Below are 13,817 nucleotides of genomic sequence, written 5' to 3'. Positions count from 1 at the left end.
GGAACACTGGTGAAATGGTAACAGGGTCATGTGGCCAAGGCTCAGTGATCCCCATGGGGAGTAAAGGCTGGCCCGTGTAGTCCGATTCATTAGGAGAACTACTGGAGCTCAAATTGAGGAAAAGGTTAGTGCTGGTTCCAATATAAAAGTGTTAGAACCCACAGGTCAGTGATAACGTAGATAATGTTATGACTGATCATTGTATACTGTATTGTATTTCTGACTATAAAAACCCTTTCTATATATGCATGTAGCAAATTTTTGTTTTGTTTTTTTACAGTAAAACAGGATGATGTATAAAAAGGATTGACCATGCTTAAACATTTAACCTAATATAATAATAGTGAAAAGCAAACAAGGGGGTCTAGTTGTTAGCAATGTGGCCTGGCATCCCCAAGGTCTGGGTCTTTATGCATGGAGTTTGCATGTTCTCCCTGTGCTTGGTGGGTTCCCTCCTACAGTCCAAAGATATGCAAATTAGGTAAATATGCCAATTTGTTGTGCAGACTGGATATTCCCCTGTGGCAACCCCTTGCCGGGAGCAGCGGAAAGACCAACAACAAAAACAACCACTGATGTAGGATTTCACCCAAAACTGTGTTCTAAATATTGCAACGATTCAGGATCGAATTAAGGAATTTGGGAAAGGCCCCAACTATGTATAATAATAATAACAATAATAATAATAATAATAATCATACATTTCAGCAAAATCAAGAGAAAACCTAGCAGCATTTTTTTTGTCCAAATCTCTGTGTTGGCTGCATAATAAACAATTTGGAATTTGTCCATGTTTCGCAAATACATGCTTGAGATCTTAAGCATGTATTGCATTGCGTAGATGTGTGTTTACCATACTGGTGCACAGGGCTATTGGTGCCCAGCTGTCTGAACTCTTTGAGAACATTGCGATTAAATCAAAGTCAGGTACAAACAAATATTTGGAACAGCCGCACATTCTGTGTTTGATGTGCCATGAAATCTCTGATAAGTGAAGAAGCGGCTCCTTAACACTGTTGTCCATCCATCTGTCTGTTTACAGAAGCAAGGCTTAGATACAGAAATTTCATTATAAAAGCAAGTGGGTGGTCTATAATTGAATCAAGAATATTTAAATCAAAAATGTATGCTCAGTCTTTTGGACTTATTTTTTTCCAATAGTAATTTTTCACCATTTTTCTTTTTTTTTTTTTTTACTGTGTTACTTGAAGAAGCACAGTAGAAGTAGAAAACACAAATACAAATTATTTCTTACTTACTTATCATCTGTACTGCTTAATCCTGTATACAGGATTGTGGGGGCCCGGAGGTTACACTTTATGCACACATTACAGTGAATTTGGGAAAGGCAATCAGCTTAATCTTTAGACTGTGAGAGGAAACCGTAGTACCCGGAGGAAATCCACCAATCACAACTGAAGGTATCTGGGAATCGAACCCCGGATCCTGGAGGTACAAGGCGACAGTGCTGATCACTAAACCACCAAGCTGCCTAAAATAGACTCCCTATTACCTTAAATACATCTTCTATTGATATATTGAACTTCCGGCAGCCTAGCACACAATATGACTGCTGATCAATTCCTGCTATCTGTTATCAACCAAATGAGGATGGGTTCCCTGTTGAGTCTGGTTCCTCTCAAAGGTTTCTTCTTATTGCCATCGTGGGGAATTTTTTCCTTGCTTCCATCACCACTATCAGGGACAATCTGATAATTATAATTTATAGATATTTCCTTACAGTTTTAAAACTAATTTCTAATTTCTAATTTTTTCATTAAAGCTGTTTTGCGACAAGGACCATTGTTAAAAGTTCTATATAAATAAAACGAAATTGAATTAAAAGGAGTTTTAAAACCATAATCTAAGAGTTAATTTTGTGCCTTTTGTAATAAAAACTGTTTTATTACAAAAATACATTTTAAAACATAAAATTGAATGTTTATTTTCAAGTTGTCTGCCTTGTGGCTTGCTCGAGCTACTTCTTGAGCATAAGCCCTGATCAGTGTTGCAATCAGTTTATAAACGGTTCTCAACAGTGCAATGATTATAAGCCCATATATCAGGAATGAGAGTATTAACAACAAAATAGTTTAAATATTATGCCGTTATGGTGGCTCAGCACGTAGCTTAAGGGGAGTGCCTACTCTAAAATGCCCGTATGTGTGAATGAAGGTGTGAAAGAAGAATGTTCCCAGAACAGACCTCAGATTCACCTCTTGTCTGACCAGGATAAACCAGTTACTGAACATCAATAAATGTAATAGTCAGAGGTGGAATTCACCAAGTTAAGCAATCCTAGTAATAGCCTAAAATGAATTTAATTGATTTGTTTATTTTCATTGAACAGTGCAATAAAACAAAATGCAAAGTGCAACTCTCTTTCATCAAGTAATATGCAAAAAAGGCAGCAGACTGGTGTAATGGTTAGCACTGTGGCCTCGCACCTCTAGAGCCAAGGGTTTGATTCCCGACTTGGGTCTGTGTGCATGGAGTTTGCATCTTCTCCCCATGCCTGGTGGGTCCCCTCAGGATATCTGATGCCGATTAGTTTAATTAGCATTCCCAGATTGAACATAGTGTGTGAATAGTGTGCTTTTGCAACCCTGTACAGGATAATAAATTAATGAATATTAGAAAGATGCAAATGATTATCCATAATACAATTAACTTAGCTTGTGCAATATTGCTATTGTAGTGCAAAGTTTACTTTAAGGCAGTTAAATTTTAAATGTTTCATTTTTTTAAAAGAGGTTCTAAATGGACTGATTAAATGTGTTTACTTTTCTTGGGATAAACCCATCTTTGAGTCTAACTCAACAATAGCTATAGGTTGAGAATAACAGGACCAGCATTCATAATCTACTGTATACTGCTTTATCCTGTGTACAGGGTCGCAAGCCGCCTGAAGCTTATGGAGAACATGCACTACATGTACTACATGCACACAAACCACAAGATGGAAATCAAACCCTGGACCTTGGAGGTGCAAAGTGATAGTGCTTCCTATCACTAAGCCACTGTGTCGTCCTATAATATTTATAAAAATGTATAATTTTTGTTAAATTAAACCAGAGAGAAGCGTGTGATGAGTCTCTTGCATATCAAACAAAAAAGCTATAAGCCATCACATTCATAATGTCACAAAAATACCTGTGTAACTCATATACAGTACTCAATCTCTATACAAGTTATCTTCTAAAGCGTTATGGAAAGCCTGGAGTCCATCCCAGGGGACTCGGGGCACAAGGCGAGGTACGCTTTGGAAGGGGTGTCAGTCCTTTGCAATGCAAACAAGCAACCTATATAATTAGTGTATTAACTACAATTTTTTGCAATTGATACCAGAGCTAGCTAGCAAAATACTTTATGCAAAATATTTCATCAACTTATTATGTCCCTGGTGATTTGCATAGACTCTGCCCTACCTTTCCATTACGTGGCATGTTTTTTTTGTTTTGTTTTTTGTATCCATGACTTGAGTTTTTTGTCTGGCTTTCTTAAGTTTTAAGAGTAATGGGGTGACACATGACTTCAACAGACAGTTTCAAACAGGGTGTGCCATGGTTACATGGACTAAATTTAACTGGCTGCCAAGTAGGGCTAGGTATAACTATTTGATAGACCTGAGGCAATTACATTAAAACCACCCCAACGCATCCTGTTTGTACCATTAACAACCCCACTCTATTGGCCAGTACATCAAGGCACATAGCAATCTGTGCGTTTTATGTACTCAATTGCCTAGCGGCCCACTGCGGACTCCCGTACTCCTGATGGCCAGTCCACCTACGCATCACTATAATGGCTTGTTCAGACTGACTCTTTCATACAAGCATTGCTACTACTAGTCAGTTTTTCAAACTTATTTAGCAGTACTTTAAAATAATATTACTCAAGTGGAAGAAAAAAGTAGTCATCCAAAGTATTACTTAAGTAAGAGTAAAAAAAAGTATTCGGTAAAATGATACTCAAGTACTGAGTAACTGTTTCATCATAATGTCTAATTTTTTTTTATTTTTTTTTTAGAATTTATTCAAGCAGTCAGACAAAAATAAAAAAAATTATAATGTACAAATTGCAACATTTCCAAATAATATAATTAAGGAAATTTAATGATTTTATAAAATCAATAAATAAAACTAAATATCTTTACAAATAACAACTTCACTGCTGAAGACTCCATGTGGTTATTGTTATCGCTGCTGATTGGTCAAACAGTGTCAGGTGATTATTGTTGCTACATCTAATTAATGGAACAGTCACATGGTAGATCCACGTGCTGCATTTCTCTGGCAAAAACAAAGAATATCTTAAGTGTCGAATAAATGGTTAGGAAAGTCGAGTGTAGCCGAATGTAGCGGAGTAAGAGTAGCGTTTCTTCTTCACAAATCTACTCAAGGAAAAGTAAAAAGTATGATGAGGTAAAACTACTCATAGAAGATTTTTTTTTTTTTTTAAGTTTTTAAGTAAATGTAATGGAGTAAATATAACTCGTTACTACCCACCTCTGGTGAAGGGTTTTTCTTGTTTAGTGGTCTTAAAAAAAAGTCATGAAAATCAGCAGACATCTGCAGTCATTAAGATGCCTGACAGTCTGGCCCCTGGGTGTGGCCCCCACATGAGATTTTGCTGCATAGCTCATACACACTTGCACATATACACACAAATCCTGGTACACATTTAGAGCTCATTGAGCTAAACAAATTTTACATTGCATGTCATGGGCTCTACTCAACAGAAAGTCAGTTATTTGTGTACTCCTCCTATGGGATTTATACAATTGCCAACGAACCGGACGTAAAGTGATATCGAAACATTGAGGATGCAAAATTGTGCAGGGATTTTTGATATCTCAAACAGGTCAGCAATGACGCTGCCTTAAACTTCTCTTGAAAAGTGGTTAATAACTTTCTGTGTGACATCATATTAACTGACATCACATTGAGTGACATCACATTAAGTGACAGTGTAAAGCTTTTTTTCCAGCATCTGGGGCTTTTTGGATGTCCAGATATAAAATACCCTTTGATAAAATAATGTTATAATTTTTAATAGTATGTCCCCTTTAAATACATGTGCTCACTGTGCCTTTTGTCCATCTGGTGCGCCCGTGTTGCGACAGTGCAGGGTGCTTGGGCCCGCTCATCGCTGCTTACAACTGCAGTATATGTCTATGTATTCTTGTGTAAAAATAATAAAAATCGTTTGATCATAGTGGGTCATAGTAGTAGGCAAATACAACCTCAGATGAACAACATATAACTTTTTTGCAATTATTCACTTAACAAAAATAAAGGCAAAAAATATGCAGACATATACATTAATACTAATTTCCCTCTTCCTGCTGTCACAGAATTTAAAAGGGCAAGTTGCAGCCAGGTGCTCCTAATCATCAGTTCTTGATTAATTGATTGCAGACCTTTTATACAAGCAGAGATTTTCACAGTTTGCTGGTCTGGAGCATTCAGGTGTATGTTAGCAGGATGTTAAGAGGGAAAGACATAAGCAATGGCCCTAGATAAGCAATTATTGCTTGTGGGTTAGGGTTATAAAAGTGATTTTCAAACAATTTGGAGTTCAGTGAGAAAAATTATTCACATGTGGAAAGCATCACAAAAGCATTGCCAATCTTACCAAGTAGAAACATCACAGAACAAAAACCCAATATCAGACCCGACAGGCCTGAGTGAGCATGTTAAATGTTCTAGACAGCATAATTAGAGCCTCTTCTGTCTAAGAAAAACTTGGAAACACAACTAAGGTTCATAAAACTGTCTGAAGCTAAAGCGTGGTCGAAAATTGGGTCAATGATCCGAAGAACACCTAATAATCTACATCAAAATAAAAGAAGCAAGGTTTTTATTACCCAGATGAGGATGGGTTCCCTGTTGAGTCTGCTTCTCAAGGTTTCTTCCTATTGCCATCTCAGGGAGTTTTTCCTTGCCACTGTTGCTGTCACACTTGGCTTGCTCATCAGGGACAGTCTTATCATTTTGATTCATACACATTCACATTTTATACAAACTTAAATAATTCTTTTGATTGTGTAAAGCTGCTTTGCGACAATGTCAATTGTTAAAAGCGCTATACAAATAAAATTTTATAAAATTTTGGAATGGCCTAGTCAAAGTCTAGACCTGAAACCAATAGAAATGCTGTGGGGAGACCTTAAGAGAGCTATGTGTAAGCGAATGCTTAAAAAGCTCAATGAACTGAAGCAATGTGGTAAAGGAGAATAAGGGAAGTCATACAGGAAATGATTATTTGAAGTTATTTCTGCCAATAACTTCAATGGATCTACAAACTATTGAATCATGTGGGGTACGTAGTATTGCCCAAATAACTTTATTTTACATAAATAAAGAATGGCACACAGGAAAAAAATTATGTGTTGTTGTTTATCTGAGGTTGAATCTTAATAGGATAAGATATATGATTTTTATTATGTTTCTAGACAACAACAAAAAACACAAAATCAAAAGACAGGCGACAAACTTTATATAAACATTACTGTCGTATTACTAGTATTTTTATTTGGCAAGTCATTGAAAATACAATATGTCTGTGAGTACATGCACTGGATTCAACAAAATTATGAAACAACTATAGAAAAAAAATATATTTTTTATTTACTTCTTAAAAATTTTCATTTAAAATTACATTATGAGCAATAACTTCATTTTCATCTTCTATTCCGATTATCCCGTGTAGAGGGTTTGTGCACCCTGGAGGACACACACATACACTTAATAGGCAATTTGGTAATGCCAATTAGCATAATATGTATGTCTTTGGACTGTAGGAAGAAAACCAGAGTACCTAGAAAAAACCCATTAAGCACAGGGAAAACCTGCAACCTCCACCCACATAGACCTGAAATAGGATTCAAACTCTCAACCCAGGAGAGACTGAAGCCACAGTGCTAACCACTACGCCACCGTGACGACAATCATAAGCAATAACAAGTGAAAAATATAGTAGAATTTTAAGAACATATACATGACCTGTCAACATAATAAAGATACCAATTGAATAATTGTTTTGCATAATACTTTTCAGAAGATTTTTTTCACGTATCAAATGCAGATAGGTTTCAGTGTTTCTGTGACCTTTGACACATTTTCAAATGGTTTTTTTTTTTTCTTTTCTTTTTTGCTGCTTAGTTTAGACAAAGATTTTGGTTTGAATGTTTAATTCCTTGCACATGATTTTTTTTTTTTTCAGGATCCTACATACCCCTGCCCAGACTACTAAATTAATAGCTCTAATGAATGCCTTTAAAACCTCTAATACCTCTAATACCATTTTTTTTGCACATTCCAGATAATTTCAACAGTTTATACATTTACATTATACATTATCATATATATTTCTATTTTATTTTATTGCAACTGTGTATTGTACATTTGTTGTTTTAATATTTTACATTCTTTTCCAGTGCAATTTACCTTTTCTTACCTTTTTAATCTATTTCCTCTTACCTTTTTTTAGGTCACGGACAGTTGTGTAAGCATTTCACTGCATGTCATACTGTGCATGGTTGTGTACTTGACAAATAAAATTTGAATTGAATTGAATTGAATTAGGGCAAAAATTTGGATTATTTTAGGTGCTGAAAATGTTACAATAATACATTAAGGCTAGTATTAAACTCCATGTCTCCATTTTACGTCTTTACCAGATTTGTATCAGCTTCTACTTAACCATGTGGAATTGACTTACAAAAGATCAATTTAATGCTGATTGGCTCGAATCAGCTTTACTCTCAATTGAGAACAACATATAGGCCAAAGTTCAAGCAACTTCTGAGAAAAAGTTCAGTGAGTACAAATTACATTGTACATTTATCAAGTTATCTTGACAGTGTATCTGTTCTGTTCCTTTTTCAAAGTATGTCCCCTGTCAACATTTCGAACATGCCTTGCCATTTTTGCCATACAGACTTTCAGAGCAGCTTATACAATGATACACTGTACAGTATGTGATAAAATTGTATTCTATAACAAGACACCAGTGAAGATGTAAAAATAGCAAGCAATGCAAAACATTTAAGCCAGTTAACTCAAATAAACTTCACAAGTAAAGCACCTTTCCAATGTTGATTTTGTGTGTGCTTTTCTGAATAATAATGTAAATGGCATGAGCAGGATCCACAAACCTGTATATACTGTATATTCACAGATCAGCCATAGCATTCCAGAATGATGGCGGCAAATCCGTTGGTTGCTATGGGTTGCAAGGTTAGTGCCTTTCTATCATGGCCAAATTTGTGCTAAATTGGTTGCTTTGGCACCCAACAGGCATAAATAATCCTTGGGTGCACATAACCCTGCTATTTAATGAGTATATGTTATGTGATGTTAATGTTATGGCTTTCGGTATATAGTAGCAGAGATGTCAATCATGAAGAGTATATTTTGCAAAAAATAGAGCATTTTGCGTGGTATTGGTCATTTTTCCAATGTATGGTGTCTTTTGGGACAGCCTGTATATATTTATTTTATAAATAATAATTTTATTTAAATTATATAATTTGATCCTTAAATTGAGTTCCTACTGTAAATAAACACAGTCAAGAGATACTTATCATGTTTGTTAGTCTTTCAGAAATCTGCATACTTTTCATTCACATACTTGTGATAAAATTGTTCACTCTAGCTCCACCCTGCAGCTCTGTATTTAAGATAAACCTGAGAAGAAGAGACAGATGCCCGACCGTCTCCAGGTGTGAGAACATGGATTCCCGACCCTCTCTGACTGAAGATGATTTCTCCTGTCCTGTATGCTGTGACATCTTCAGGGAGCCATTACTCCTGACCTGCTCCCACAGCATCTGTAAGAGCTGCCTGCACACCTTCTGGCAGCAGAGAGGAGCTCCGGAGTGTCCAATCTGCAGGGGCGTCTCCTCCACCCCTGAACCTCCGGTGAACATCGTGTTGCACAACATGTGCCAGGCGGTACTGAAGGAGCGCAACCGGCGGATGTCAGTGGAGATGGAGGGGCTCTGCAGTATACACCGAGAAGCTCTTACTCTGTTCTGCGTGAAGGATCAGAGGCCGATCTGCACCAAGTGCAAGAACTCCAGATTACACAGCAGGCACACCGTCTGCTCTATACATGAAGCATCCCAAAATCTCAAGGTATAGAGGCAATGTTTTGTTTTTTTTGCAAAGAACATGGAAAAGACAATTTATGTCTCCATATACTATGTATTAAAATGTTTGATTTAAGAGAATGCTTGTTGCTTTTCATCACAATAAATAGTATTGTGTGTTCACACGTGCACTTATGTAATTCTTTACATAATCTCAAGGTCCTGTGAAACAGGTACTCCCAGATATCAGCTTCTCTCTCAGCCATATTTTGACAGCATAAAATTAATTAACATGTTACACAGTACACAGTGGCTGACTAATTCACCCATATATAGCCTAAGATGTTATAGATGCACATGTCCAACACTTTACCATGTACAGGAAACATAGGCTGTGGGTAATAGAAAGACCAAAACAAATGACCTTGGTCAAAAAAGAAACAACTAAGTGTCATTAACAACCAGCAGTCTATGAAAAACACTACATACAACCTTGATAAAGTGCTATTTAAAAATAAATAGTAAGCCTTATACTGTTTAATGTTTAATTGTGAAGGGTTTATTTATTATATATTTTAGTATTGCCCTATATGAAATGAATAACAATGTGCATTAACAACTGCATACATACTGTACACCTATTGGAAATCATATTAGAATGAGATTTATGACAATTGTTTGCAGAAAGTATGTATGTATGTATGTAGTATAATTAGTATAATTATTGTTGTTATTATTATTATTATTATACCTGCAAAATGTTAAAATGTGAGCCAGGTAGCTTTTTTTATTTTGCAATTGAATTTTTCATAATAATAATAATATGAATAATAATAATTATTATTCTTATTATCATTATTATTATTGAAAATGCAAAATTAAAAAATGTGCACCAGATGGCAATTTTTTTACATTTAGCATTTTCAATAATATTAAATACAATAATAATTATTATTATTATTATTAGTAGTAGTAGTAGTAGTAGTAGTAGTAGTAGTAAATATATTTTTACAAATAACTATATATAATAATACCAATTATTATTATTATTATTATTATTATTATTATTATTATTATTATTATTATACATACATACATACTTTCTGCATACAATTGTCATATATCTCATTGTAATATGATTTCCATCAGGTGTGTGTATGCAGTTGTTAATGTAGATGCACCATTATTCGATCACAAGATCTTATGCACAAAGTAATATTTTATTTTTATCCCATCCAGCATGTTCTCAAAATGAAACTCAAGCCCTTACATGAGAAGATTAAGACCTATCAGGACTTCAAAAAATCCTATATTAATATTGGAAAGCACATTGAGGTGAGGACTAAAATGGTTTCAAGTGTACATTACAATACTCAGTTCAATCACCCACGGACAGCATGGAGCATGGAAACTCAGTATATATACTGCACTGTATATCCTTCTAGGAGCAGAGCAAAAACACAGAGGCACTGATCAGGAGGGAGTTTGAAAAGCTTCACCAGTTTCTCTGGGAGGAAGAGAAGGCCAGAATAGCTGCACTCATGAAGGAAGAGGAGCAGAGAAATGAGACAGTGAATAAAAAGATTGACAAGATCTCAATTCAAATATCCAGCGTCATGAACACCATCAATGCCATTGAGAAACAGATACAAGGAGAAGATTTGTCATTTCTATTGGTAAATGAGCTACAACTAGAAATGTTGTTTTTGTTTTGCTTTGTTTTTGCCAAAATTAACACGGAATTCATATTTTCTTGATTTGCAGAACTACAACGCTTCACTTGAAAGGTGAGTAAAGTCTCCCGTTATTCTCAAGCCAAAGTAACTGCATGCAATTCCTTTCTAAATGTCTGAATTTTCTTCCAGGACTCAAGCTAAACTAGAAACTCCAAAGAAATTATCTGGAGTTCTGATCAATGTGGCCAAGCATCTGAGCAATCTGAGCTTCCAGGTGTCAGAGAAAATGCACAACTTTGTACAATACAGTAAGTATTAAGCATCATGCACAAAAAATGTGTTCAGTTATTTAAAAAAAAAAAAAGGTTCATAAAAATGATTGTAGCACAATCACACCCTCTCCATCTTCCTTCTCACTTTCTAGCACCTGTTGCTCTAGACCCCAACACTGCCCACGCTGGCCTCATAGTCTCTGATGATTTGATCACCATGGAGTATAAAGGCGACCCTCAGCAGCTTCCCGATAACTCCGAGAGGTTTGAGGGTTATGTGAGCGTCATCGGCTCTGAGGGCTTTAATTCAGGAACGCATTTTTGGGATGTTGAAGTTGGTGAAAACACAGCATGGGCTGTCGGAGTCATCTCAGAGTCTGTGTGTAAACAAAGAGAGAACCTTTCACGGTTCGGTATATGGTATGTAGGTTTCTCTAATGGCAAATATGGTAAAGGATATGCACCGGAGATCTTGACTCCACTACAGGTTAACAAGGCAATCCAGAGGATCAGGGTGCAGGTTGACTTTGACAAGGGCAGGGTGATCTTTACAGACTCTGCCCGTAACATCTGTCTGCATATCTTTAAACAATCTTTCAAGGAGAGAGTTTTCCCTTACTTTTACAGCCACTGCAAGCAACATCCTCTAAGAATATTACCAGTAAATTCCTCAACGTCCATTCAGACACACGGTTAGAAAACAACAGGCAGCATTAAACTGAATCAAATGTTATTACTTGAAGTTGTATTTTAAAATCAGTTTTCTTATGTACAGAAATGTATGCAGATCAAGAGACTGTTCATTACCATAATAATAATAATAGTAATAGAATTCCAGATGTAGTTGTCTTTGTATGTACATTTTTTAGAAGGAGAATATTGTTGTTGCTCTAAAGTAACTGCATGTAAAAATAAAGACCATTACTGTAGTGTGGGAACTATGTCTAATCCGAATCTGTTTAATCATCTAATCAGACAAACAATTTTCAATCTGAAGACAAATCATTTAATCAAGTTTTAATCTTGGTCTTCTTCCTCTAACCTTTATTTATTTTTTGTCATTATCTGTGACATGTATTAAATAATGTAAATTAAATAAAGCTCTAAAAACTGATATTTGGTTATCGTAATTGTATTTTGAAGTGAGTATGTGCTCTGGCAAACATGGTGGCGTTCATGTTATGACATGAGCATGTACAGTATACCTGCCAGTGGAACTATACTGTAGGTCTTTGGTGTTTATTGACGATGTGACTGCTCAGAGAAGTAGCAGGATGGATGATGAAATGCATAGAGCTAAACCTTACCTGCAGTAAAACTGATAGGATGGGAATTCACAGTAGAGATGAATAATTACAATAGAAATCTACCATCAAAGCAACCCAAGTCAAAGAAATAGAATGGTCTTAAATGACCAAGTCAGGCACCCAAGCTCAACCCAACTGAGCTGTTTTTTACTCACCGAAGACGAGACTGAAGGCGTTGAGACCCACAAACAAACAGTAACTGAAGGTAGCTGCAGTAAAGGCGTGGCAAAGCATTGTGAGGGAGGAAACTCAGTGTTTAGTTCATTGTCCATTGGTTCCAGACTTAAGCAGTCATTAATGCATTCATGTAAAAAAAATAATTCAACACGCGTGAATAAAAAAATCATCCTCATTTCGATTGTAGAACTTAGTTTATTTACTAAATTACACAATTAGAGCAAAAAAAAAAAAAAAACGAATCGCTGCATGCTGCTCTTCCCCTGTGCAACTCACAAGTGTGGAATCAATTTCTGCTCACACCGAACAAGTTCAGACCTGCACAGCAGTGACTGAGGAGACAGCAGCACTGAACGGCAAGCACTGCTAGGACAGTGAATCCAACTGAGGTTTTAATATAACCCTAAGTGTGGTTTATTTTTTACCCACCCTTATAATATTTATAATAATGTCCGGCTGTCCAATTACTTTTGAGCCTGCTAAAATAAAAGGACTGTGTAAAAATTGGCATAATTAAAAAGCTGTTATTGCAGTATTTTAGCAAAAAAATGATAAATAAAGTACTACATGTGTCTAAGGTATAAGGCTTTAACTCAACTTTAACAAAAATATTGAAATAACAGCATATTAATTACGCACAGCCAAATCCACAGGGTTTATGTACTGTTTGAGTAAATGGTCGCAGGTGTTTCCGGTTATTTACACACACTTGTTGCACTGATGCAAAATGTTTTACATTTTTAGACAGCAAACCTTGAAATGAATCTTATCAGATTCTACTTTCTAAAATCAGATAGTGCTGAATTGTTTACAGAAACATAACATTATACCTTTGGTTAAATAATACTTTATAACTAATTTAATTACTTAAACGAATATTACTGATTTTCACGGGTTCTACTGTACTGCACGAGCATGTTTACTTTTAATCCGGTACAACATCTGGGGCAAAGTTCAGGTGGTTTCTGGGCCAAAGGTCAGGTCTTTATTCTTATTGCAATGCCCATTTATCAAGTTATCTTGACAATTAATCTCACTGTTCCATTCTTGAAGTATGTTCCCTGTCAACATTTCATACATGCAAATCATCTAAACTGAAAGACTCAAAGACAACACCAACGAGTTAATAATAGAACGGAATGATTCAGCATGTACGGAATTATTTCTTTGATCATTTAAACAAACTTCACATTGAGGCAGGAAACACTGAAGACATTTGTTCTGCCTCTTTCTCTTACCGGTTTATCATGAAACGTAAAACGGCTTTCGGTTTTATATTTTGCACATG

The 13,817-nt window shown here is 35.8% G+C and overlaps 1 protein-coding gene across 1 annotated transcript; it reads left to right on the top strand.

The window, feature by feature from the left end:
- The first annotated feature begins 8,720 nt into the window (after positions 1–8,720).
- Positions 8,721–11,863, top strand: LOC128528119 (E3 ubiquitin-protein ligase TRIM35-like). Its single transcript, XM_053500874.1, has 6 exons — positions 8,721–9,143; positions 10,337–10,432; positions 10,543–10,773; positions 10,862–10,884; positions 10,963–11,081; positions 11,198–11,863. Exons 1-6 carry the CDS (start codon positions 8,739–8,741, stop codon positions 11,740–11,742), a joined length of 1,419 nt encoding a protein of 472 aa, XP_053356849.1. The 5' UTR covers positions 8,721–8,738; the 3' UTR covers positions 11,743–11,863.
- The last annotated feature ends 1,954 nt before the right edge of the window (positions 11,864–13,817 follow it).

The sequence above is a fragment of the Clarias gariepinus genome, chromosome 7 (assembly GCF_024256425.1).
Source record: "Clarias gariepinus isolate MV-2021 ecotype Netherlands chromosome 7, CGAR_prim_01v2, whole genome shotgun sequence".
Taxonomy (NCBI): domain Eukaryota; kingdom Metazoa; phylum Chordata; class Actinopteri; order Siluriformes; family Clariidae; genus Clarias; species Clarias gariepinus.
This window is presented reverse-complemented; position numbering and strand designations above follow the sequence as displayed.

Excerpts from the sequence above, each read along its gene's own strand:
- LOC128528119 (XM_053500874.1), top strand. The coding sequence starts at position 8,739 with ATGGATTCCCGACCCTCTCTGACTGAAGATGATTTCTCCTGTCCTGTA. Across the intron at positions 9,144-10,336 it reads AAGCATCCCAAAATCTCAAG|CATGTTCTCAAAATGAAACT; the intron begins GTATAGAGGCAA and ends TATCCCATCCAG. Across the intron at positions 10,885-10,962 it reads TACAACGCTTCACTTGAAAG|GACTCAAGCTAAACTAGAAA; the intron begins GTGAGTAAAGTC and ends ATTTTCTTCCAG.